Below are 25,742 nucleotides of genomic sequence, written 5' to 3'. Positions count from 1 at the left end.
TCCACATACTTGCGACCATTACTGTATCCCATAGTCCTATGATCAAATTTCGGGTCTCTGGGAACTCTCCCTGGGAGCTTTCAACAAGCAAAGTCAGTGGGGGAAGCCAGAATCACTGACCAGTCATGGTGATTTGATTAGCACCATAGGCAAAACAGGAATTAAAAATCAGGCGAACTTACTTAATAACTGCATGGCTTAGTGACTGAAATTCTGGTTGCAATCATGGTTGTAATAAGTCAAGGACTCTGCAGCACATGGTTTATTGAAGAGGCATGGATATACCACTTGCAAACTGTTTGTCATGCATGTCACACATGTAAGAAGATGAATTGTAGGAACTGGTTGTTGGCTGCCTAAAAAGCCCCCATAAGACATCTCTAGTGTTTTATTTATTAAGAAATACCACTCAGTTCAGACACTGGGAGGCTTATAGAAATAAAAGCCCAACAAAGTCGCCCTGGAGACAGCAATCAAAGCAAGCAGCCACTTGATGGGCTCTGTATCAACCTGGGGTCCCCAGGATTGGCTAGCAAAAACCATGTCTTCAGGGCCAAAGTGGGCGATGATCTCATTTTCACAGGGATGATGTTGTCAGGGATGAGAGTTGGGGCGGAAGGGGGGAGGGGCTCAGATAGCAACTGAATGGGATGTTTGTCATCCTCTTGTGCTAGGTAAGCATTGGTTGGAGGGTTTGGCTCTACCAGGTTGGATCTGCTGCTGCTGCTGCTGCTGTGTGTGTGTCTGTGTGTGATTTGGAAATGAGTCAAAACGCACACAAACACACACACCAAAGAGAGGGAGGGAGGGGGAGAGAGGGAGGGAGGGAGGGAGGGAGGGAGGGAGGGAGAGAGAGAGAGAGAGAGAGGAGAGAGAGAGAGAGAGAGAGAGAGAGAGAGAGAGAGAGAGAGAGAGAGAGGAGAGAGAGAGAGAGGACCATTAAACACCTTTTCCAAACCTGTGGAGCTTTTGTTCTTTTCAAATTTCCACTTTTTGTTTCCTGGAAACACTGGCTTCCAATATTAATGACTTTTTCATATTGGACACCTGGCTGCATTTGCTTCTATCAGAGCTTTTGTTCATTTTGTGCAATAAAACCAACTGCCAGTGCCTTTTATCTCTCAACTGCCTCTGTCTCCAAGCCAAGGAAGAAAATGGCAGTTAATCTTTTCTTTGCATTTCTTTAATGAAGAATGAAATGCCATTTTCATTCTCTCAGAATGCCTTGCAAAGCTAGGGCAGTGGTACTTCATATGCATCCATCTTGAAATTGCCCTGAACAGAAGACTTGAGGAGTACCTGTGGGGAAAGGTTAAGGGGGGGGGGCAGGACAGTAGCAAATCTCCCTGCATGGGTCTAGGATGACTCACAGTGGCCAGGTAGGTGTGACTGGGTGGGCGTGGATGGGTGGGCGTGAAGAAATGGGGCACGACCAGCCTAGCGTTGACTCAGTGCAGCCAGGTGGGCAGGACTGTCTGGGCATGGCTGGGTATGCAGGGCTAGCTGGGTGCAACTGTGTGGCTGTGGCTGTGTCAATGTGGAACAAGTCAAACCAGTTAACTGGACATGGGACCACCAAGTCTTCACCTCCCCAAATTGCCAGCAGCCAAGTGTGTGCATCCACATACATGCACACTGTTCCCAAGCATGGAGATTTTTATCCACATATGAGCTGGAAAGCTGCCAATTGTGTTCAGATTTGGAGAGAAGGACCTCTCCTTCGGCATGCTGTGAATACACACACAGACACAGACGCAGGAAGACACATACTCTGTTCACATTTGGGGACTTTTTTCCACTTTCGAGAAGGGAAGCTGCCAATCTCACCCTGACTGGGGAAAAGGACTTCACCTTCGGCACTGCTGCATGTGCACGTACACGTACACACACACACACACACAGACAGACAGAATTCTGAGCTTGAAGATTGCCTCATTTCTGGCATCACAAGGAGGCAGTAAGATGCAGACCATGGACTAGCAGGAGTGGCTGAGAGCCATCACAGGACACTTATTTATTATTTATTTATTTATTTTATTAGTTCGTTTGTCACTCTGTACAGATACAGGAATAAGATAAACATGAATAAAAACATAGGAAATGGGGAGAAATAAATGGGGGACAGTAGGACAGGGACATTAGGCAGGCTAGTGCGCTTATGCACACCCCTACCGACCTCTTAGGAAATGGGGTGAGGCCCACAGTCGACAGTATTAGGTTATAAAGTTATGGGTTTTTGGGGATGTACAGTTTGGCCTGGAGGAGGTCTGCAAAGGGGACTACCACAAAAGCAACACTAAGGGGAAAAGGGAACAATGACTTCCCTTCGTGTCTGCAATTGCAGAATTGAAAATCTGTGCTCCAAAGGGGAGCCACCAGTTTGCTAAACAAATGGGGAAGGAAAACAGTTTATAGAAGTCTCCAAGCTCAGAATGGGGTGTGTTTGTCTATGCCGAGCACACAGTAGTTGCACGCTAGCTACTCCCACTTCTTTGCACCCACCCATCTACACCAACCTATCAGCTTCTGCCCACCCTCCCCATCCTGGCTGCTGTGTGCTGTCCCTTTTCTGGCATCCCTGGCACAGTCTTTCTCTCACTACAGATTTCAGACACTCCTGGAAGACTTCAACCTTTTCAAGAATGGTCCTCTGTGATCTTCGTGCTAATGAGTTTTAAGACTTGAAGGTAACTCTTACTAGATTTGCAGTGAACAATATGAAGGGGGGGACAGTAAATACCAGACAGAAATAAAATGGAAAAGAAAAGTCAGGGAAACAGGCTGCAAAATTCTTCATTTAATGAAATGCATGGCACTAGAGGTCCCACTGCTATTGTGGAAAAGTTTTGTGGATAATAGATGGCTGCAATGTAAAGGAGATGGGATAGCCTGGCAAATGTCTACAATCTCCTGATACTCATAGCCTGACTTGTTCAGTATTGTTGACAGAGGAATCGGTGCATAAAAACAGGTGGTCGTGAAGAATAAAAGAAACAATCACAAAGGAAGATTGAAAGGAATGATCTAGCAGTGTTGAGATCCTCCAAAGTAAAAGTTAAGCCCCCAAACCATCCCACGGAAAGAGAGGAGCACCTGGGAATATTGGGCAAACTTTCTGTGAAAAGTCTGAAAATGGGAAGTGGGGAATTTATCATTCCCGTGAGCAGCAAATGGTGGAAGGCAGGTACAATAGGGCTGTGTGTGTAGGAGATGAAAGGAAAGAGCTGGAGGTCCTAAGTCCAACACCTTTTGATTCGGTGGATGTTTATCTGGTGCCAATTTTATATTGAACGTTACTTGGTTAGATTCTTTTGTATAGGCTTAAGGAAAACACCTTCTGGATTGGAACATAACATATAGTCCTGATTTTGTGTGCGTCTGACAGTCTAAAATTATCACCAAGCCTCAGCAGCTGACTTTGGAAGAAATGCAAAATCTACAAATAGAGGACAGACAGAAAATTGTGGCTATAGCCACCAGTAGCATATTCTGATTAAATCTTAGGGGAATTCCAAAGTCAGTGGTGGAATACTAGCTGGCCAGGGGTGATGGGGGTTTTCTTCTTCCTAAAATAGTGTGTGTATGCATGCATGCTTTCAAGTCCATAGTGATTTCTGGAGACTGTCTATGTAAGTCCCTGCAGTTTTCTTGCAAGATGTTAGGAAATTGCTTGCCCTTGACTACTACTACTCCTCCTACTACTGCTGCTACTACTACTACTACTTCATCTTCTTCTTTTCCTCCTCCTCCAGACTCAGGGAGAGGATCTGGCCAAGGTCACCCAGCCAGCTTCATGGCTAATATGGGACCAGATCTCACAATCTCCCCATTTCTATCCCGGTGTCTTAACACTATACTAAACTGGCTCACTCAGAGATTTAATGCAAAAGTTTAACCATCTTAATGATCATCTCTTCAAATAATATTCTTGAACTTACATATGCTTCAGCCACATTCAGCAGGGTACATATTATTCAATCTCCACTCTATAGATACATCCCAGCATCCGAATATTTATTCTGAGGTCTTCGTGGCTGCTTTACCAAGGGCTGGTCAGTGGCTCATTTCTGGACTCTTTGTCCCTTTATTGTTAATGGTTGGATCTTGATCCTAAAGGCAGAAACTATCAATCACTTTGATATCTTCATTGTCAGTGGTAAGCTGGGCAATTTAAGGGAGCATCTTCTCTACAGTAATATGTCGACGGTATTCCATGCAGGAATGAGTAACACTAATTTCTCTTCTTTCCATGCAGTCTGAATCCTGATTATGTACTTATTTATTTATTTTGGTAACCCAGACGGCTTGGAAGATGCCAGGAGAAATTAAAGGTGAGCCATTCAGGTCTTTCTTTCAGCTAGCTGAGAACTAAAGAAAGCAGGAGAAAAGCACTAGGGAGGGTACTGATGAAGTCAAAAGAAAAGTCTTGGTTGATTCTACGTCCCAAAGGGGCTTTTTCAGGAGGCAACTGGACTTTCTTGTTTTTTTTTTCTTTGAAGACATTTTACTTCTCATCCAAGAAGCTTCTTCCAAGAAACCTCGGCGGTGCAGTGGTTAGAGTGCTATACTGCAGGCCACTTCTGCTGACTGTCGGCTGCCTGCAATTTGGCAGTTCAAATCCCACCAGGCTCAAGATTGACTCAGCCTTCCATCCTTCTGAGGTTGGTAAAATGTGGACCCAGGTTGTTCAGGGCAATAGGCTGACTTTGTAAAACCGCTTAGAGAGGGCTGTTAAAGCACTGTAAAGTGGTATATAAGTCTAAGTGCTATTGTTATTCAGCTCTGACTGGATGGTGGGGAAGCTTCTTGGATGAGAAGTGAAAGGTCTTCAAGGAAAATCCAGAAAGTCCAGTTGCCTCCTCAAAAAGCACCTTTGGGACAACCATCACCTGGATGTCTTGAGAATCTCCATTGAAGTGATTCTATGGCTAAAACATTGCTCTCCATTCTAAGCAGAGGAATCAGATGATGTAAGTCAGGCATGAGTTGGGAAAAGCAAATTTGAATGGGCAAAAGTTTTGACTTGCAATATTTGGAGATGACTGGACCAGAGGTGGGTTCCGGCTTCTTTACTGTTAGTTTGCTCAGGACGTGGTTCGAGCATGCATGCTCTTGATACATGTTACATGTACATGGACAGAAGTTTAAAAATTGTTTCTGCACATGTGCAGAAGCAAAAAAACAAGATGGCACCACCGATAGAACCAGTTCGGGCATTGTGACCAGCCGATTACTATCTACTTGGCCAAACCAGTAGGAACCCACCTCTGGACTGGCCTAAAGCTACATTAGGGAGAAACTGGCATGAGAACAGGTTATTAGTAGGATTGTTTTCTTTAGTCATCCTTCGTTCTTATGGCAAGAACTGTATTGGGAGGAAATACTCAAAAGCTGATGAACCAGGAAGAGCATCTGAAAGGACTGTTTCAGATGATCTTCTAAGCTGGAGAGAGGCTCATTAACTATCACCTGGGATTCTGTGTGGAGTATTGGTTTCAGATAGAATTCAGCAATATTTATTTATTTCTATACATTTATTGAATTTATATTGCTGCCTATTCGTCCATAGTGACTCAAGGCGACTTACAGAATATAAAACCTCATTTAAAACAATAAAACTAATAAAAAGAATCAAATAAATTAATATAATATAATAAAATCACCCCCCCCCCCCCAGCAATAGCAGATCATAGGAACCATTTAATGGACTCCATCCCACTCTGGGTTCCCCAAGCCCACTGGCAGAACCAGGTCTTCAGCGCCTTCTGGAAGAGAATTAGAGTGGGGGCTGCTTTAATCTCTGAGAGGATGATGTTCCAGAGAGGTCCTACCAGGAGTATCAGCATTTTTCTATATATTATCTGTTACGTAAAAATCAGGTTTTCTAATATGCACCACAAGAGCAATGGAAATACCCCAGATCTAGACGTCTGTATTATCCTATGGCATGGGCAACCCCCCTCCCTTGTTATCACCTGAAATTTCAACTCTCCTAAGATTTTTGGAAGTCATTTTGGAATGATCAGACTTGCGAGATTGAGGGTCTGGTCAGCTATTCAAAATATTTCTTTCTTTATTTATTTTTTACTAAGAAAGAGGAAGCCCTGATTGGGAATGGGGCAGCATCTTCCTATAGGCAAATGTAGACCACATCTCTGTGTATTGTCTTACTTGGGGACCTCTGCCTTCTTTTAGGGGCAGAAGGAGATCTGAAAGTTGTGAACAATTGACTCCTGAGAGGACAACTGAACCTTATGATGGAAGCTCTAATGCAAAGCCTGCAAGAAATGCTGGTAAAAGCAAAGGTAGACACATGCTTTGTAATCTCTGAGAGGGAGAATGTAATGGAGCAAAAGTGGGTGGAGCTGGGCCACATTTAAGTAAGAAACAGGATTACTCTATTCCCTTATTTTGAGGAGAACTTGGTGTCAATCTGAAGCAAACATTTTGTGCTGCCTCATAGTCGCCATGAAGCCTGAGAGGGGGAAGGGAGGGGGGAAAGTTGATAGCCCGGCTAATCATCAAAAGAAAAACTTTTCTTGTGGGAACCAAGGTCATTGTAACAGGTGGCTGTTGGAGGAGCAGACAAGCCTGCCATCCATCCTAATTAGACAATGTGACCGGTGACACCTTAGGAGGGAGGATTTTACTCTTTTAATTAGGTGAAAACCTCAGGAACTTTCAGAGTTGGCTTTCACCAGTTGTGCTGATATGATGTACCCAATAAACATGTTCTTTGAGGAAACTACCTGCCTCAGAGTTCTGCTTTCAGTGGGTGGATTATTCAAAACCCTGACATTTGGGAGTATTCCTCTTTTCAAAAAGAACAATTTCCCACAAAGCCAACTGTACCTTGGCCAATACTGTACCTTGGATTAGTTTCCCATATCACTTTGATAGGCACTTCCCATTTCCAGGACCAAAATCCTGCCACTGGTTTTGGCCATTAGAGTTGGAGAGAAAAGTCCAGGTTGGCCATCTGAGGGGGAAGAAATAAGTATTTGTTCTTTGTGACAAAGAACAAATATCCATTTCTTCCCCTTAGGACCTGATTAATTGCTGTAATGCTGTTGGAGAAAATGAGGAAATTGAGGTGGCATGCTCTATTTTTCAGTGTGCTGTTCTGCAGGCAGCATTTGAACCAGTGGTGGGTTGCTAACCAGTTCACTACTGATTCGCTCATGCCCACATGCGTACTCACACGCGCAATGCTTTTGCACATGCGCAGAAGCATCCGGGTGGGTGGGAGAAGCCTCCCATAGCCACAACTACTGGTTCAGCCGAACCGGGAGCAACCCATCTCTGATTTGAACTGTATTTTGTGATATTAAATTAAAATATGGACAGGATACTTTCACAAGTGCTGCCAGCTTTTTCTTTTTGTAGGCTGTTGGGCATTTAAGAGTGATGAGTGACTTTGAGTCTCCCATGTCTATGAGAAGGATGGAGGATCTTAGCCATTCCAGACCCCCTTAAATTGTTCTGTGGGGAAAGAAATCTGAAGGCCACACATGACAGATGCCAAGGCTGGGTTTCTGAGCTCCTCAGAGACTCTCTTAATTGCCTTCTTCTGTCTTTCCTTGTTGGGGGTAGGGGAGGGAGTTGAGGGATGTTCAGGATTTATCTGTGGTGGGATCAGCAGTTTGCAAGTCAACTTTAACTGTCAACAAATGCAAGCACACACCTTCTCTAACTAAAAGTTTTCCAGATATTTTGGACATTTTACTTCCTTACAAAGCTGGAAGAAAATAGTTCTAAGATAGAGGATACAAAACTGTTCACACATATTACAGTCAGTCATTTGGGGTAAATGTGCAGTCTTCTACCATAAAGGGCATTAAAACTGTTTGTCTATCATATGCTACAGTGTGACTACAACCTGGGCAAGTCAACAAAAAACCCAAAAAATTTTAAGCAATCACAATAAAAGCATGACATTCATCTCCTAATATTTTCCTCTGTTTTTTCAGCTCTCAAACTTAAGTGCATTTCAAAGAAACAAATTATTATAGCAGCTATTATTGTGCTCACAGTTTTGATCGTTGTCATAATTTTACTGGCTGGTAAGTAATGAGAACTTTCTATTTAACATTGTCCATAGTTTCGTTGTTGTTTAAATCAAGATCACCACATTCATTAATGATTACATTTTAAAACACTGTTTTAATGCATTTTATAGTTTTAAAATGTTAAGGTTTTAATTGCAATATATTTTTTTTATTATTTTTCATTTTAATTAAACAAAAACACAAAAAAGGAATCATCCTTCATTACATCTTGTAGAAAGCGTGTCGATTGGTTACAGATAACTTTCGTGCATTTCTTCCACAGTCATTACTTATAGTTCATATTAGAGTATACATTTTAAATCAAAAATCTTTCTATATCTTACTATCAATGTACCACAATTCTCATTTGACTACAATTATTTGAACATGCTTTTACCTCAAATCATTCATACTTAAAGACACAACCACATAATGGCATTCATTAGCTATTTCAAAAAATCCTCCAATAACATTACACCTTCATAGCATCTTTTAACTAAAAGTCAATTAATAAAGTTTTTAAACCTTTCCCCCTTTTTTCCCCAACTCACTGATTAAAATTTATATCCAAGTTACTTTTGCCAATACCATAGCAGGTATATATTGTTAAACAATGACTATTAACATTTCCTTGTTGTTATTATAATTGGCTAAAAATCATTTACTATTTATCTCCCATCTCCTCTCGTCAGACACCCCCCCCCAAAAGAAAAACCTTACACCTTTATAACAAGTTCTAAATAAAAAATTATTAATAAAATTGTATAGGTCTTTTTCCCAAGTCACAATTTACAATTTATATCCAAATTTCTTTTACTAAATTGCCAATACATGTATATATCATTATGCTGTATCCATTATCATTTCATTATTATTATTATGGTTAATTAATTGTTAGTGAGTAAAAATTTAATAACAATCTAAAACAACCTAAGAGTTACAAAATTCTTACTTATTAGTAATTTTAGTAATTTTAGTAATTTAATAAATTTATATGCCGCCCAATCCCGTAGGACTTATTAATCACCAAAATCAACTATTTTTTCTTATCAATTTTCATTGTCAACCTGTATCTTTCCAATAACAAAACAGTTACTTTTACTTTTTTACTTTTGCCTTTATTTGTATGCCGCCCTTTTCCCTAAGGGGACTCAGGGCGGCTCACAATTCAAAAGGGAGGGGGAAACAACAAACAATAAACAATACAGCATATTAAAAGAGAAAAACGCAACAATCACACCATTCGAGTGGGGCTATAATCTTAACCCCAGGCCAGCCGGGACAGCCAGATCTTTACAGCAGCGCGGAAGGATTGGAGGGTGGTGAGGGTCTGAATCTCCACAGGGAGTTCGTTCCAAAGGGACGGAGCAGCCACCGAGAAGGCCCTCCTCAGGGTAGTTGCCAGTTTGCACTGGCTAGAAGATGGGATTCGGAGGAGGCCTAATCGATGCGATTGAATCGGTCTGGTGGAGGTAATTGGCAGTAGGCGGTCTCTCAAGTACCCAGGCCCACTACCATGAAGGGCTTTATAGGTGATAAGTAGCACCTTGAAGTGCACCCGGAGATCAACAGGTAGCCAGAGCAGCTCGCGGAGGATAGGTGTTACGTGGGTGAACCGAGGTGCACCCACTATCGCTCGCGCGGCCGCGTTCTGGACTAGCTGGAGTTGCCGAATGCTCTTCAAGGGCAGCCCCATGTAGAGCACATTGCAATATTCCAGCCGAGAGGTCACAAGGGCACGAGTGACTGTTGTGAGGGCCTCCCGGTTCAGGTAGGGACGCAACTGGTGTACCAGGCGAACCTGGGCAAATGCCCCCCTGGTCACAGCTGACAAATGATGTTCGAAGGTCAACTGTGGGTCCAGGAGGACTCCCAAGTTGCGAACCCTGTCTGAGGGGCGTATAGTTTGACCCCCCAGCCTGAGAGATGGAGTACTTGGCCAATTCTTGGGAGGGAAACACAACAGCCACTCGGTCTTTTCTGGATTGAGCACAAGCCTGTTGACCCCCATCCAGTCTTTAACAGCATCCAGCCCCTGGCTCATCACATCCATCGCTTCGTTGAGTTGGCACGGGGCGGACAGATACAATTGAGTATCGTCCGCATATTGATGGTACTTTATCCCGTGCCGTCGAATGATCTCACCCAGTGGTTTCATGTAGATGTTGAAAAGAAGGGGGGACAGGACCGAACCCTGAGGCACCCCACACGTTAGGGGCCTAGGGGTCGATCTCTGCTCCCCAACTAACACCGACTGCGACCTGTCCGAGAGGTAAGAGGAGAACCACTGTAAAACAGCGCCTCCCACCCCCACCTCCCGCAGTCGTCGCAGAAGGATACCATGGTTGATGGTATCGAAAGCCGCCAAGAGGTCAAGGAGCACTAGGATGGAGGCTCTCCAGAGATCATCGGTCAACGCGACCAAAGCGGTTTCTGTGCTGCAGCCAGGTCTGAAGCCAGACTGGAACGGATCGAGATAGCTGGCTTCCTCCAAGGACCACTGGAGCAGAAAGGCCACCACCTTCTCAACAACCTTCCCCACAAAGGGGAGGTTGGAGACTGGACGATAGTTATTTAAAACAGCTGGATCCAAGGATGGTTTCTTCAGGAGGGGTCTCACCACCGCCGTCTTTAAAGCGGGGGGAAAGATCCCCTCCCAAAGTGAGGCGGTAACAAGCGCCTGGATCCAGCCTCGTGTCACCTCCCTGCTGTTTACAACCAGCCAGGAAGGGCACGGGTCCAGCACACATGTGGAGGCACCTACAGCTCTCATGGCCTTGTCCACATCCTCGGGGGTAACAGCCTGAAACTCAATCCAGCGATGACTTACCAGATCATCCCTTAGTGCCTCGGCTGGTACTGCGGGATTGGAGTCCAGGTCAGCCCGGAACCGAGCAACCTTGTCTGCGAGAAATTGGACGTAGTCCTCAGCCCTACCCTGCAGCGGATCGCCCGTATCCCTCCTATTTAGGAGGGAACGGGTTATCCTAAACAGGGCGGCTGGGCGCGACTCAGCAGACGCAACCAGAGAGGCAATGTGTGTTTTCTTAGCCGTCCTGATTGCCCGAACGTAATCTCTGGTGCAGGTTGTCAAAAATGCTCGGCTCGATTCGGATTTGCTGGACCTCCATAGGTGCTCTAGGCGTCTCCTTCGGCGCTTCATCTCCCGGAGTTCCTCAGTAAACCAAGGAGCCTTCCGGGATCCACTGCCTCGTTTTATCTCTCTTGCCAATTGTGGTGTCAGTCTTCTTTTTATCTCCTTTATAAGGTTTTTATAGACTTCTCTCCGCACTTTGTTGCTTCCTTCAAAGGTTTTATTTCTTTTAAAACACAAATATTTCATCATTCGTCAATCATTAAAACATCGAAGTACAATTTTTTTGTGTGTGTGCCCCTCCCTCCCTCCACCCCCCTCCACCCCTCCTTCCCCCCCTTCCTTCCCAGAACCCATACACGGTATGGATTTTTAACAAACACAGTCTAAAATCTATTGAGAAAAAAAAAAGAAATAAAGAAATTAATGACATTCTGCATTGACCTTAGCTTCTTCTTGCTGAACTAACTTTAAACAATTTAAATCATTTCTGATCTTAAGCATAGGCTAACTGGAATTTCTTGGTCCCGTATTTATTTTGTATATAGTCAATCCATTTTTTCCAGTCTCGTTTATATCTCTCATTTGAGTGATCTTTAAGATATGCCGATATTTTAGCCATCTCGGCTAAGTTTGTGACTTTCAATGTCCATTCTTGGATTGTAGGCAAGTCTTCCTTCTTCCAGTATTGCGCCACCAACAGTCTTGCTGCCGTTATTAGGTGCAGAATCAAGTTAGTCTCTACCACTGTAAAGTCACTACTTATACCTAGCAAAAATAACTGAGGAGTAAACTTTATCCTTCTTTTAAAGATATTTTGCATAACCCACCATATTTTTATCCAGAATGCCTTAACCTTTTGGCAGGTCCACCATATATGATAATATGTAGCATCGAGAGAACCACACCTCCAACATTTAGGCTGTACATTCGGATACATAGAAGCCAACTTTTTAGGATCTAAATGCCATCTATAGAATATCTTGTAAAAATTTTCTCTCAGATTTTGAGCTTGTGTAAATTTCACATTTCTTACCCAGATTCTTTCCCATGTATCCAACATTATTGGTTCTTCAATATTTTGAGCCCATTTTATCATACAATATTTAACTAATTCTGTTTCCGAATCCATCTGTATTAATACATTATATATCCTCTTTATATGCATTAAGCTTTGATCTCTTATTTGTTTAAACAAATTATCCTCAACTTGGATAAAACCAATTTTTTGATCTATTTTCCACCTAGCCTGTAATTGCCCATACTGGAACCATGTTTGAACTACCTTCTCCTCTTTTAATACCTCTAAAGATTTTAATTGTAATGCCCCCCTTTCCGAGGTAAGAAGCTGTCTGTAAGTAATTCTGTCCTGTTTTTGTGCTATATTCATATTTTCAATTGCGTGTCTAGGAATTGCCCACATGAGTATCTTGTCATTTAATTTATATTGGTATTTTTTTCAGACCCGCAGTAAAGCATTTCTTAAAATATGACTTTTAAAATTCTTATCCAATTTTTTGTTGAATAACAGGTAAGGATGCCAACCATATACCAGATCATGTCCCTCAATATTCAATATTCTATCATTGGTTAAATGAGTCCAATCACTAATTACAGATAATGCCACTGCATCATAATATAGTTTTAAATTAGGTAATTTCAAACCTCCTCTCTCACGTACATCTTGCATTATTTTCATCTTTACCCTCGGCTTCTTTCCTGCCCATATAAATTTGTTGATACCCTTCTGCCATTCTAAAAGATTTGCATCTTTTTTAAGTATAGGTAACATTTGGAAAAGAAATAAAAATTTTGGTAAGATGTTCATTTTTACTGCCGCTATCCTACCCAGCAAAGATAAGTGCAATTTCTCCCATTTTTTCATCTCTGTCTGTATACTATGCCAAAGTGGTTCATAATTATGCTTATATAATTTCCCATTTGAAGTTAAAATGTTAACTCCAAGATATTTGACTTTTTTAACTACCTCACATCCTAGCATCACTCCTAATTCTTCCTTTTGTTTAGTATTCATATTTATAGCTAATATTTTTGTTTTTCCTAAATTTATTTTAAAGCCAGACACTTGACCATATTGATTAATCGTATTCATTAAGACCATACTGGATTCCTGCGGTTGTTCCAATATTATGACCAAATCATCCGCAAAAGCGCGGACTCTATATTCTTGCTGCCTAATCTTGATCCCTTTTAAACCATCCAAGCCCCGTATTTTATTCAACAGTACTTCCAAAGTTATAATAAACAATAATGGGGACAAAGGACAGCCCTGTCTTGTACCTTTTCCAATTTGAAAAGAGTCTGTTAAACTTCCATTGACTATGATTTGTGCTGTTTGCTGTTGGTATATTGCTTTAATTGACTGTAAAAAATTATCTCCTATCTGCATTTTTTGCAATATCTTCAACAGAAATTGCCAGTTAACTCGATCAAAGGCCTTCTCAGCATCCAAAAATATAAACGCAGCAGGGATCTGGTTGTTCTTTCCCAAATATTCTAATGCATTAATAATTAATCTGACATTACTTTTCATCTGTCTCCCCTGTATAAAACCTGTTTGGTCCGTGTGTATCAATTGTTGAATAACCAACATTAACCTATTTGCTAATATTTTAATAAAAATTTTATAATCTACATTCAGTAATGAAATAGGTCTATAATTTTTGGGTTGAGTAGTATCTTGATCTTATTGGATATCAAAGATATAAACGCTGTCTTCCAAGATGGAGGCACTTTACCTTCCATTTGAATCATATTAAATAATTCTCTAAGAGGTTCTACCATTTCTAACTGTAAGTTTTTATAGTAAACCGCTGTCAAGCCATCTGTACCTGGTGCTTTCCCTGACTTTAATTGCTTAATTACCTGCAAGATTTCCCCCGAGGTTATTGGTTGATTCAATTTTTGCCTGTGCTCTTCTCTAACTGAAGGTATTTTCTCTTTATCTAAATATTTGTCTATATCTAAACCATTAATTTTATCCCCTTTATACAGTTCTGTAAAAAATTCCCGAAAGTCCTTTTGAATCTCTTCCTGTTGAAACACCTCCTTCCCTCTGTAAATCAGTTTAGATATATTTCGAATTTTCCTTTTTTTCCTAATCTGATAAACTAACCATCTGCCAGGTTTGTTTGCATTACAAAAAGTATTGTGTTTTGCATATAATAAATTAGTGGCTACCTGGTCAGAGATCAACATGTCAAATTGAGATTTTAATATGTTAATAGCTTCCTTAACCTTTGTATCGCCTGGGTTCATTGTTAACTCCAACTCTTTTCTTTTAATTTCCTCTTCCAGTTCTGTTCGTTTTAACCCTTGTTTATTTCTATGTGTTTTATTTATATTCATCAGCACTCCTCTCATATACGCTTTGCTTGCATCCCATACGAATTCCATAGATGTACCCTTATTCATATTCAAAACAAAATATTCAGATAGTAATTTTTTACAATCATTAATATACTTTTCATATCTAAATAAGTTTCATTCAATCTCCAAGACCTTCTTGCCTGCACTACCCTTCCCAACTCCATCCAAACTGGGTTATGGTCCGAAAGGACCCTAGCCGCAATCTTTGTCTCCGCACTTTGTTGCTTGAAGGGTCTCTCAGATAATCTCATTGCCCACCAGTTGCTATTAAAATTAGCTTGTCCTTGGTTGTCAATCTTGCTTCTGAAAAAATTTCTCTTCTTATGTCTATCATCATTAGTATTTTTTCTTCTTCTGTGTCCTGGAATCTGGGATAGAGCTCCAATTCGTTGAATTCCCTTTTCCATATTCCCTTATTTCCACTTTCACCCACATTTGCTCCATTAATAAATTCATCTATTGTCTTATCTTTATCTTCTATATTTTCATTCTCCCCTTTAATTTTTGGGGCTACAACCCCATCATCTTTTGCTGTGAGGAAGACCAGTCTTTCCAACTTCTTCTCAATTCTCCCATATCCTTCCAATAGATTTTGAATTCCAGCCAAGATATTTTGGAATTTTAAGGTTTCCTCATCTAAAAATTGATCCATGTTTCCAAAACAGAAGAAGGAAAGAAAAAGAAAAAAAACAACTAATAGCGACTGCCACTCTAGCCTTCCAGGCCTCTTTTATTTTTTATTTTAAATTGACTTGAACACAAGTTCTTTTACACTCTTCAAAGGAGAAGGGTTCTGTTCCCCCCCTTTCTTTCTTTCCCCTGCCAAAATAATTCTCAGAGACACCTGTGAAAACAATTCATGCCCTTGTTTCATTATCAATTTCTGTAAACAACTTGTAAACCCTTCAGCTACAAAGTTAGTGAAGTCAAATAAGGAAAGAAAAGAGATGTGTGCTTTCAAAAACCCAGCTTCTGACCTCCGACTGGCAATGTTAATTTTCACCCTCTAATATTTATCTCTGGCTTATAGGGAACAAAGTTCTTTGGATTTCTTTTAGTGTGGTTTGATAACAAGTAGTAGGAAGAATTGTTAAAATAAGAAGGAAGGATTTAATCCAGAAGTCAAAAAAACAATCCGTTCACTTTAAGAGGAGAGATGAAAAAAATGTTGCGAGCACTTCAATCCACAAAAAATAGTTACAAAGAAAAACAAACTTTCCACAGAGATCCAATTAGGATTATTTTTGCCACTTAGTTCTTTTCCTTAAGGATCTAATTTGGCTTTAAAGAAACATTTCTTTGGGCAGTCTTTAGCAAAATAGAAAAGATACCTCACCAGATGGATTTACTTTCTCTTTTCACTTCCTTCCTTCTGGAGCGTCCCGATTTCATCAGCCTGGGGACGGCCTGTTTACCACCAGCTTGAAGCACTTCCCTTGGGTCTATCAGGGATTTTGCAATGTCACTGAGACCAACAAGGCTTTGTCTTCCTGATCACCATCTCTACGGGGGGGGGGGGGCGGTTAGGTCTCAATGGACCATCCAGCGGCAAGTGTCAACGGCAGTCTCGGAGTATCAAGACCGCATGTTGTGGTATTGCGATGTGGCTCCTCCTTCTCCTTGCAATATATGTTTTGAATTGTGAGCCGCCCAGAGTCATTTGCTGAGATGCGTGGCTGTAGAAATCAAACAAACAAACAAATAAATAAATAAATAAGTAAATTTGGTTATTTAATTTTAGTGCTTCCCAAACCTGGATAAATTTCCCCAAATTGATTAAAAATGGCTTTGGGTAATGATATACACCAACCCATTGCCCAATCCACAAAGGGAGATATAAATTTGCAAAACCGCAGCTAATATACAGCCATAAAATAGAATTACAGTTAAAAAACTGAAAATCACAAAATCACTGTGCTTTCTGGTAAGCTGGCTGCATCAAACTTGAGGAAATATCCTGTCTTCAATGTAGCTACTGTAAATAGCCCATCCATCATTCCCCCTTTTTGAGACACTGAATCCCATGGAGTCATAGCTCTCATGTAATGGCTGTTATAAGGCCATATAATATTCAGATCCTGTTCAGCAGGATCTTATGTGCTATTATTCTAGCATCTGGCTTTTGGGAGAAACAGCTTACATGTCAGAGTTCCAAATAATACACCCACAGCAAACAGAACTCCAAGGCAGGTAGATTCTGCAAAAATAGTTTTATTGGATATATCATATTGGTATAGGATGATGAAAACCGACTCTATATGTAACCCACAGTTTTCACCTAATTAAAAGTTTTTCCCCTTTCCCAAATAATCAGTCACATGGTCCAATCGGGGTGCAATCCAGTTGCTTGGTAACATTACTCCTCCTTTCTTCAGCCACCTCTGGGAATGTCCTTGGTTCACAGGGGAAACTATTTTGTTTTGGCTACAAAACCCCAGCTATTTTTTTTTACTGCCAGTTCACTCAGGGATGTGTTTTGGGCAAACGTTTGTGTGCTTTGTGCACGTGCATGCACACTAGTGAAAAAAAATGCTTCTGCGCATGCACAGATATAACTGGTTCAGAGGCGTGGACAGCCAAGTTACTATCTATTCAGCCGAACCAGTCAAAATCTGTAGGAACCCACCTCTGGTAAATACCTTATAATGTAATTACGTTATAAACATATTTGTGTGCACAAATTCCAATTTATGTAAGATATTTTAATATGGTATTAACAGCAGTGGGTTTCATGTTTTGTTACCACTGGTTCCCCCCGCGTGCGCCTGCTCACTTTGCACGGGCTCCCCTTCTGCTCATGTACCTGGTTTTCTGTGCATGTGCTTTGTTCATGCTTGCACCTTCTGTGCATGTGCCAGGGGTGGGTTTCGACCGGTTCGCACCGGTCCCTGCGATCCGGTTGGTCGCCGAACCCGGAAGTAAGTAACTTCCGGGAACGGTGAAGCCCCCCCCCCTGCACCCGCGCGCGCCCGCACACCTGCGCCCGCTCCTTACCCGGTTTTTACAAATTCTGCGCTTTCCACGCATGCGCAGAACGCATACAGCGCCTGCGCGATCCTCCAGGAGCAGCTGGAGCATCGCGCAGATGCTAGTATGCATGCGCGCGCCGCGTGCGTGCATGCGTGCGCCGCGTGCGTGCACGAGGACGCCGCATGCGTGCGCGAGGACGCCGCGTGCGTGCGCGAGGACGCTGCCGGCCTCGTTCCAACCGATCCGGTTGGAACGGGGCGAGAAACCCACCCCTGGCATGTGCCCAGCTTAAAAAATGTGTCTAAATAGGATGGCATAGAGCCGGGGCAGGTGGGCAGATGGACTTGCTCACCCACAATTTCTGCTACTGATTCGGGTGAACTGGTCCAAACCGATTGAATACCACCTCTGGGTATTAACTATTCAAACTTTGTTGTCAGAACTGTATGTAGTTAATTATGAGGTGTATGATTTGTGTTTTTTTGTTTTACTTCCAGTTAAAAAACCGGAAACATGTCCATTTTTTCCTGACCCTGTGAGCCAAGGTGTTGCCTGTCCAGACTTCTGGATTGGATATAGAAGAAAATGTTTCTATGTATCAAAAGAAGAAAGGAATTGGTCTCTCAGTTTAAACACTTGTTCTTCGTTTAATGCCTCCTTGGCTGTGATTGATAATCAGGAAGAATTGGTAAGAAATAAGTTGTCCTGGCATTCACAAATACAAAAAGCAGTCCTATTATATTTGTTATCCATATACTACTAAAACTTTCATTGCGTTTGTCTATTTGTCAAGTTAGTCCAAATGGTGTAATATACTGTAACAATTTTTGAATCGATTATCTATTATTCTTTCATATATCCCCAAATCACTGGGCTTCAAAACCCAAGACAGCCAACGCAACACACAAACGTAAGCACTCAAATGCAACTACTCACACTGCTCACTACTACACACTTTCCCACTTCTACTAGATCTCCTTCTACTGCTCTTCCACTACTCCTTCTTATGAGTCCTACTGTTGCATAACAGTACCTCTTTCTATCTGTGCTTAGCTGCTCCAGGCAGCAATTCTACAAACTAATGGTAACAACACATTTTTGAATCATGGTACCTAAAATCCACTACCTTAAAAGACTGGGTAAAAAACCTGGCAGCCGTTACTCCTGTGGAATTGAAATTTCTATGATCCTCAGACCAGTTTTATTCACAAATCTGTATCCTTTGCAGTGATCCCATGGCCACATGGTCACAATTTCTGATGCTCTCACAAATAGAGTCAGTGGGGAAGCCAGCAGGAAGTTGGAAGTCATTCCCACATCCTTTTTGCCATTCTGATTAATCTGATTATTTAGTCATTCTGATTAATTATAGCTAAGTAAATATTAGTTTATTATTGAAGTCCATTTACCACTACCAATATTTTTTATTTATTTAGGATATGTACTATTCTTAGATTGTGATGGGACCATCTAGCATTGGGTAAGAAAAAAAATGTGATCAGCCTAACATTTATTTTGATCACCTCAGACTGCACTAACTTTCGCTCTTTAATTCAAATTTGAAATGGAGATCCAGAACATTTTCTCTTATGGCTAGAGGGCTTACCTGCAGTTCTTACCTCTATTAGGGCAAAAAAAAAAAATTGAGTCCCCCTCATACTGAACACTCGTAATGTCCATTCTATATTTCAGAAAATCAACAACCTCCTCAATGGTTTGATAAGTTTCTGCATTTGCTTGCCTCACTAGAATAACTATCTTTATTTCTGTCACTTGGATTGCTTGAATTATTTTATTTGAGCATTCCTCTAAAATGCTTCTCATAAAGTAGAGCTAGTATGGCTGCCACCTTTGTTGTGGCTGTGAACAGATGTTCATCTTGTTTATTCTGAAATTCAATAAAGCCAAGCACAGTTTTATAATCTTTGACTTCCTCTTGTGGTCAAAGAGCAGATCACTTGCAGGTCTGAAGTTGTATCTTAGCAACAATTAGAAGCTTTCATTCTCCCACAACAAGCACCTCAGAGTTATCGCATTATCAAACGAACATGGCTGATTTGTAGAACAAGGCCAAATTTTATGCCATATGCCACCAATTAAATATATTATTTGCATAAAAGCTGCCATAAATATTTTAGTTATTCTGATGCGTTATTAAGAAATGTTTGAGGAGAGCTATCATTATGAGTAACAAAAACTAATATATTCCTGTTAAATTCTGTTCAATGCATCTTAAATTTATAAATATATGTGTGTACTTTTAATCAGGCAAAAAGCTTGATTTAATAACCTCCTTTTAATGGATTTTGGATACAACAGACCTGATTTCTATATCATTGTCTCCCTCAAATAATGGAGAAGCCCATTCTGTCTAAAATAGTGCTGATAAGGCATTTACACATACCTTAACTTTACCTTACTTGATTATGATTTTGTACAGAAGAAATAAATTGATGCAATCAATGTATTTTGACATTTAATAGACAGTAAAAAAATAACACTTTCTTTCCCAAAGTAGCGTATTAAATGAGGATTATACTATACATTATTTCATTTCTCCTAGGATTTTTGGGTAGGTATATTAAAATCCTTTCATTACTGGTTTGGTATCTCAAGAGAAGTTAACCAGGACTGGAAATGGGCCAATGGCACAAAGTTCAAAAATCAGTAAGTATGGTTTTATTTATTTGAACTTACAGAGCTATTTACCCATTTGAAACATTTATACTTATTACGCTTCAGCCAGAGGGGCTGAAAAAATAATAAGAAATTGAGATTACTTTTTATTAAGCTTCTCTCCCTAAAAATAAGACACAGAAAGGGGAGGGAAAAAATGCTCAGGCAATAGTATATAACATCTGGTGGTCCCTGCACTGCTGGCCAGTTGTGATAGACTGAGAAGTTCAAAATGGCTGAGATGATATACCCAGGGGTGGGCTGCCCGGGTTCAGGAGAACGTATAGCTAACATTATGGCCGGTTCGGAGAACCTCCAAATCCCACCCCTGGCTGGCCCTGCCCAGGAGTCTCCACACGGCCCATTTTGGATGCAAGATAAGTGTAGAGCCCGCACAGAAGCTCAGGGAGCAGGAAAAACGGGCTTCTGGAAGTTACAGAAGGTGGAAACAGGCCCATTTCTGGCCTCTGGAGGCTGGGGAAACGTTTTCACCCTACTAGAGGCTCAAGGAAAGCCTCCAGAGCCTGGGGAAGGCAAAATGCCCCCCCCCCACGTGGTGAAGGACCATGCCCACCATGGCCACACCACCCAGCAACCAGGCAGAGAACCCGTTGCTGAAATTTTTGAAGCCCACCCCTGGATACACCACCTCCAGAAGCAGATGGTTCTTCCGCCAATTTTGTTATTTTTGTAAGCGGGGGAGGGACAGCTCTATCTGTCATTAAATTGCAGTTTGCTCCCCTCGCCCACCCTCCAAAAGGTATTTTCTATAAGGTAGGATTCTTCAAACCTGACATCTTTAAAATGAGTAGCCTTCCAGAATTCCTGGCTGCTTGGTGAATTTTGAGAATCGAAGTCCACACCTTGTAAATTTGCCAAGTTTGAGAAACACTGCACCATGAACAAGGTAATAGGGAAATGGCAAATGTTAAAGGTCAACTCTGCGTATTAGTGATGTATCAACTATCTCTGATCTTTTTCATATCCATAATTCAGAATGTTGATTCAACCTTCTTTGGAAAGGATGTTTATTAGAAATGTAACCAAATCATTAAATTTAGCTAATTGACAATTGGCTTGGGAGAAGGGATCTAATTTGGTGATTTGATCAAATAGTCTTCAAATCAAGGGTCTTAGTTAAATAGCCATAGTATGCACATAAGAGAGAGAAATCAGTAGGATAGAAAGGGAGAGTGTTAAAATCCAGTCTGTGAGGGTTTTATCCACAATTCTACTTTAGACTCATATTCTCCAATCTATAAAAGAACCAAGTGGCACCATTCATTTCTGTTGAAGTTATTTGTTATGTTTTAAGACTATTTATCAGGAATGTCAGATGCTTAAAAATCTAAAAATCTGAAATTAGGTATACATGTCTAACACTTAAGCAAATCTACACCATTTCAAATTTGAACTGAAAAGTGTGAATCTGAAATTTCAATTCAAAACTTCAATGATTCAGGGCATATTTCAACTGCGCTAAGAATTTACTTAAACAGCTAGTACAGGGGTATAAAACTGCAATGACACGTTGTCATAACATGCTGTATCGTGACTTTTTCCCCCTTCGCTAAAACAGGGGTGGGCATGGTCAGCATGTGACACATCTGGGTTGCCGGCCACGAGTTTGACACCTCTGTTCTAGTTGATAACTGAAATTTTGAACCAAAATTTTACTTTTACGCTTTATAATGTACTTCAAAGTCCAAATACTATAGATTTCCTGAAGTGTTTGGCAGATACCTAGTAACAAAATCCATATGTGCTTCCTTAATATTTAATAACCAATTATTAAATTATAACTATTGATGGCAAATCTGTGGAAATCAAATAACATACCCAAGTTTCTATTGTTAGGAAATGCTCACAGATTATAAATTGTAAAGTGGATTTTGAGAACAATTTCTGGGAGGCATTTAATTAAGGTTTGGCTAAGCTCTCAGAATCCCGATTCCACCGGGGGTTTAAAAATATTCTGAAACTTCCTTTAATAACAGAAATTAGGAACAGCTGTGATGTTTCAGCTACCATGTCTTTATGCTTGCCGAGCAAGACTTTTGCAGCTTTGTAGAGCTGAGCATTTGTTCCGAACATGAGAGATACCTTCAAATGAATGTTTTCTCCTCTCTCTCTCTCTTCCTTCCCCTTCAGATTTGGGTTGCTGCCAGTTCAACCAAGATCGGCTGAACCAGTAGTAGCGGAGGTGGGAGGATCCTGGAAGGATCATTCCTGCAATGCTAATTTCTGCCCTCAGTACCACTGCCATAGTAATTACATGATCTTTTTGCAGGTTTCCAGTGCGAGGAGAAGGTTTATGTGCATATATAAATGGAAAAGGGACTGATAGCACCTTGTGTTCCATGGAGAAACTTTTTCTCTGCAGCCGGCCAGAAAGTTGCAGGCCTGGATGACACAACCACGTGAAAAGAGGAGAGCTCCTGGCTTATCTCAATTCGTTTGATCTGAGGTGCCCTCCCGACCAACAAAAAAGCCCACAAACTAAAAAAAGAAAAGGAGAAAAAATAATACACCAATTACAAGATGAAAAAGGAATCACACATCATTGGAGGAAAGAGAAAAAAATACATAATACAACATTTCTTTGAAAAACTATGGCGCGAGGTTAGGGCAGATTGGCAGCGCTTCGCGTTGATTGGACGAAGCGTTAGAGAGACATGTCATTTCGACAAAGGTCACGGATTCCAGAATCCCGGCAGGGTATTATTTAGACTCAACGCTGCAAAACGCGGAGTGAGGAAAGAAACCATCGAGCGCTGTGCTCTGAGATGGGGAAGAGGGGGCTCTGGAATACCTGACGGGGATGGGGAAGGTCCCTTCGCGGTCCTCGGAAAGGAGCTGCTGCCTGACGCGGAGGGGATTTCCCCGCATTTTTAACGCTGAGCTCCACTATGCGGCCGCGTCTTTTTATGGGCAAGTCGGAACGTGGGAAAGCCGAAAAAGTTTTACAAAGTTCCCTCACCGGGCAATTCTTTTCCTGCTGGCTGCGTTAACCACTGTGCGAGCTGCTCCATGAGATCTGGAGCAAAAAAGGGGCTGGCCGTAGGACAATTGGTCAGAAAGGAGAGACGGGTTTCCTTGTTAAACCGAAAATAAACTGCAAAATTTAGAGGCCTAACAAGACTGAACAGGCTGCCTGGACGGTAAGGTGGGGTTCGCGGATCCGCACGTATTTCTCGGCGGACTCGCATCGGGCCTTTTGAGACAAGTGCAGGGGTGTCCAAACTCGGGAACTTTAAGACTTATGGGATTCAACTCCCAGAAGGCTGGGGAATTCTGGGAGTTGAATTCCACAAGTCTTAAAAGTTCCCAAGTTTGGACACCCCTGGGCTAGTGCCAAAGCGCGTCCGTCCTTTAGCGTGACAATTAATCGCTATAACTTTTTTTTTCAGCTATAACTTAGAGATGGACACATTAGAGTTCATGTAGGGATCCTCCGGGTTTTGGGAGTTTATTGTGCAAGCAGGGTAGGGGCGCAGTAGCTTGGATTTAGAAAATGGAAAATGGGAAAAATTCCCTCCGAGGGAGGGGTAGTTAAAAATAGATTGTGCAGAAATGAACAAATTAACGTTGGCAATTAAAGAGAAGGAAGAATCAGAATATTATAAGATATGGGGATGTTTTTAATCACTGGATAGAAAATCAGTATGCAAAATACAAAAAGAAACAGATAATTGAATAATTTGGAAAAGAACGCAGAATTGTAGGGGAGGAATTGAATTAAAAGGTCATTGAAATGTAAATGTTAAAGTAAGATAAAAATAGATATAATTTAAATATGATGACAAAAAAGATGACATGTCAGTAAGATTAATGATGTGATGACAGGTTCTATTTAGAGTCCATTTCTTTCTGGAGTCTGAAGAAAAACAGCAGGATTTGGCTGCTGTTTCCAAAGGAGGCTGCATTTATTTTAACAGCAACAAGGTATATTTTATTTATTTATTTGCCAACATGTACAAGGTAACAGGTATTAGTATAGACATGGACATGAGATTAGAACAAATAGATGGATATAAATAAGTATAACATGACCATGAACACATAAAATGTGTATCAATGGGGACAGTAGGACAGAGATGGTAGGCCAGCTGGTGCACTTGTGCATGCCCCTATAAGGGACCTCTTAGAAAACGTGTGAGGTCCAGGGTGAACAGTTTAAGGTTAAAGATATGGGGGTTTGAGGAACTAACAAGGAATCAGGTATGTTCCAACTATTGACCACACTATTGCTGAAGTATTTTCTGCAATGGAGTTTGGAGCGCTTTACTTTGAGTTTGCAGTATGTATTATTGCAACTGAAGTTGAAGTAGTTGTTTACAGGTAGGACGTTATAGCAGATAATTTTGTGTACTATGTTTAGGTCGGAACATAGTTTCTGTGGTTTCAGAACTTGAGGAAGTATTTTTCACCTTTGTTCTTTTTTTAATATATATTTTTATTCTTTTTCTTAAAGAAAAAACAAAACAAAAGCAAGAAAAAAACCCAACTTTCCTCCATTTCATCAAGCATATTGTTTGGTTACAAGTTTTTGTGCATCAATTCTTAAGATTAAGAATAACATCACTGGTTTTGCATTAAACATAACTGAATACTTTGCTGTCATTGAGCATTATGTGTTCAAATTATCATTAATATTCTTTCATTTGTAACAATCCTTATTTCCTTGAATTCATAATTATCTATCAAATAACAATAAGTCTTTAAAGTATTATAATATCACCTATCTCCAAGGAGAAAAAGTGGAGATTAGAACAAAGAATTCCCATTAATTTATAATATACATTCATATTTTCAATTGACCATAATGTCACCAATCATCCAGAGTTGCAAGAATAGTTTTCCATTATTAATTATTAATCCATATAGTGATTAAGTATTTCAATTCATATATATATAAATTTTGAGTAGTTCGGAGAACTGGTAAATACCACTTCTGACTGCCCCCCCCCGCCCCCATCTATACTCTGCCTCCCGAGTCCCAGCTGATCATGAAGGAATGGGGATTTTGCAGTAATCTTCCCCTCCCATGCCTGCCAAGCCAAGCCACGCCTACCGAACTGGTAGTAAAAAAAATTGAATTCCACCACTAACGCATCCTTCACAAATTGAACTCTGAGGCATTCCTTCACTCAAAGTACAAACTTATTTAGACATACCATATTGGCACTAACTAGTGAAAAGCCAGTACTAAAGTTCCCTGGCTTTTCATATCTATATAAGTTTCAGTTTTCTCAAATTTCCAAAACAATGTCACATTGTCCAATCAAGATGAAAGTGGTTGCTTGGCAACTTCTCCTCCTCCTCCAATCAGTGAGCCATTGGAATGTACATGGCTCATCGGCTAGTTGTGCTGTGTTTGCTAAAGGCTCCATGCTGTGTCAAACTGAATTAACACTCCAGGATATCAACAACCCCACACACACTTAAAATTCAGGCTTGACAGCTACCAGTAAGGCTTACGGCTGTCATGCCACACCACGCCACCCACCTCAGAGTCTGACTCTGAGATGAAAGATGAATAGCTGACAGAGTGACTTTGGCCT

At 41.0% G+C, this 25,742-nt stretch overlaps 1 protein-coding gene across 1 annotated transcript; it reads left to right on the top strand.

Annotated features, from left to right (window-relative positions):
- The first annotated feature begins 1,361 nt into the window (after positions 1–1,361).
- LOC116524054 (C-type lectin domain family 2 member D-like) lies at positions 1,362–22,718 on the top strand. Its single transcript, XM_032239151.1, has 8 exons — positions 1,362–1,379; positions 4,117–4,206; positions 4,957–4,970; positions 6,196–6,305; positions 7,971–8,063; positions 18,000–18,190; positions 20,066–20,169; positions 22,469–22,718. The coding sequence occupies exons 1-8, from the start codon at positions 1,362–1,364 to the stop codon at positions 22,587–22,589; spliced, it is 741 nt and encodes a 246-aa protein (XP_032095042.1). The 3' UTR covers positions 22,590–22,718.
- The last annotated feature ends 3,024 nt before the right edge of the window (positions 22,719–25,742 follow it).

Source organism: Thamnophis elegans, chromosome 2 (genome assembly GCF_009769535.1).
Source record: "Thamnophis elegans isolate rThaEle1 chromosome 2, rThaEle1.pri, whole genome shotgun sequence".
NCBI classification, from domain to species: Eukaryota; Metazoa; Chordata; class Lepidosauria; order Squamata; family Colubridae; genus Thamnophis; species Thamnophis elegans.
Note: the sequence above shows the minus strand (reverse complement) of the source record. Positions and strands in the feature narration are given on the sequence as shown.

Coding starts and splice junctions, on each gene's coding strand:
- LOC116524054 (XM_032239151.1), top strand. Junction 8,064..17,999: donor TGTCATAATTTTACTGGCTG/GTAAGTAATGAG, acceptor TTTTACTTCCAG/TTAAAAAACCGGAAACATGT. Junction 20,170..22,468: donor GGCACAAAGTTCAAAAATCA/GTAAGTATGGTT, acceptor ATCTTTTTGCAG/GTTTCCAGTGCGAGGAGAAG.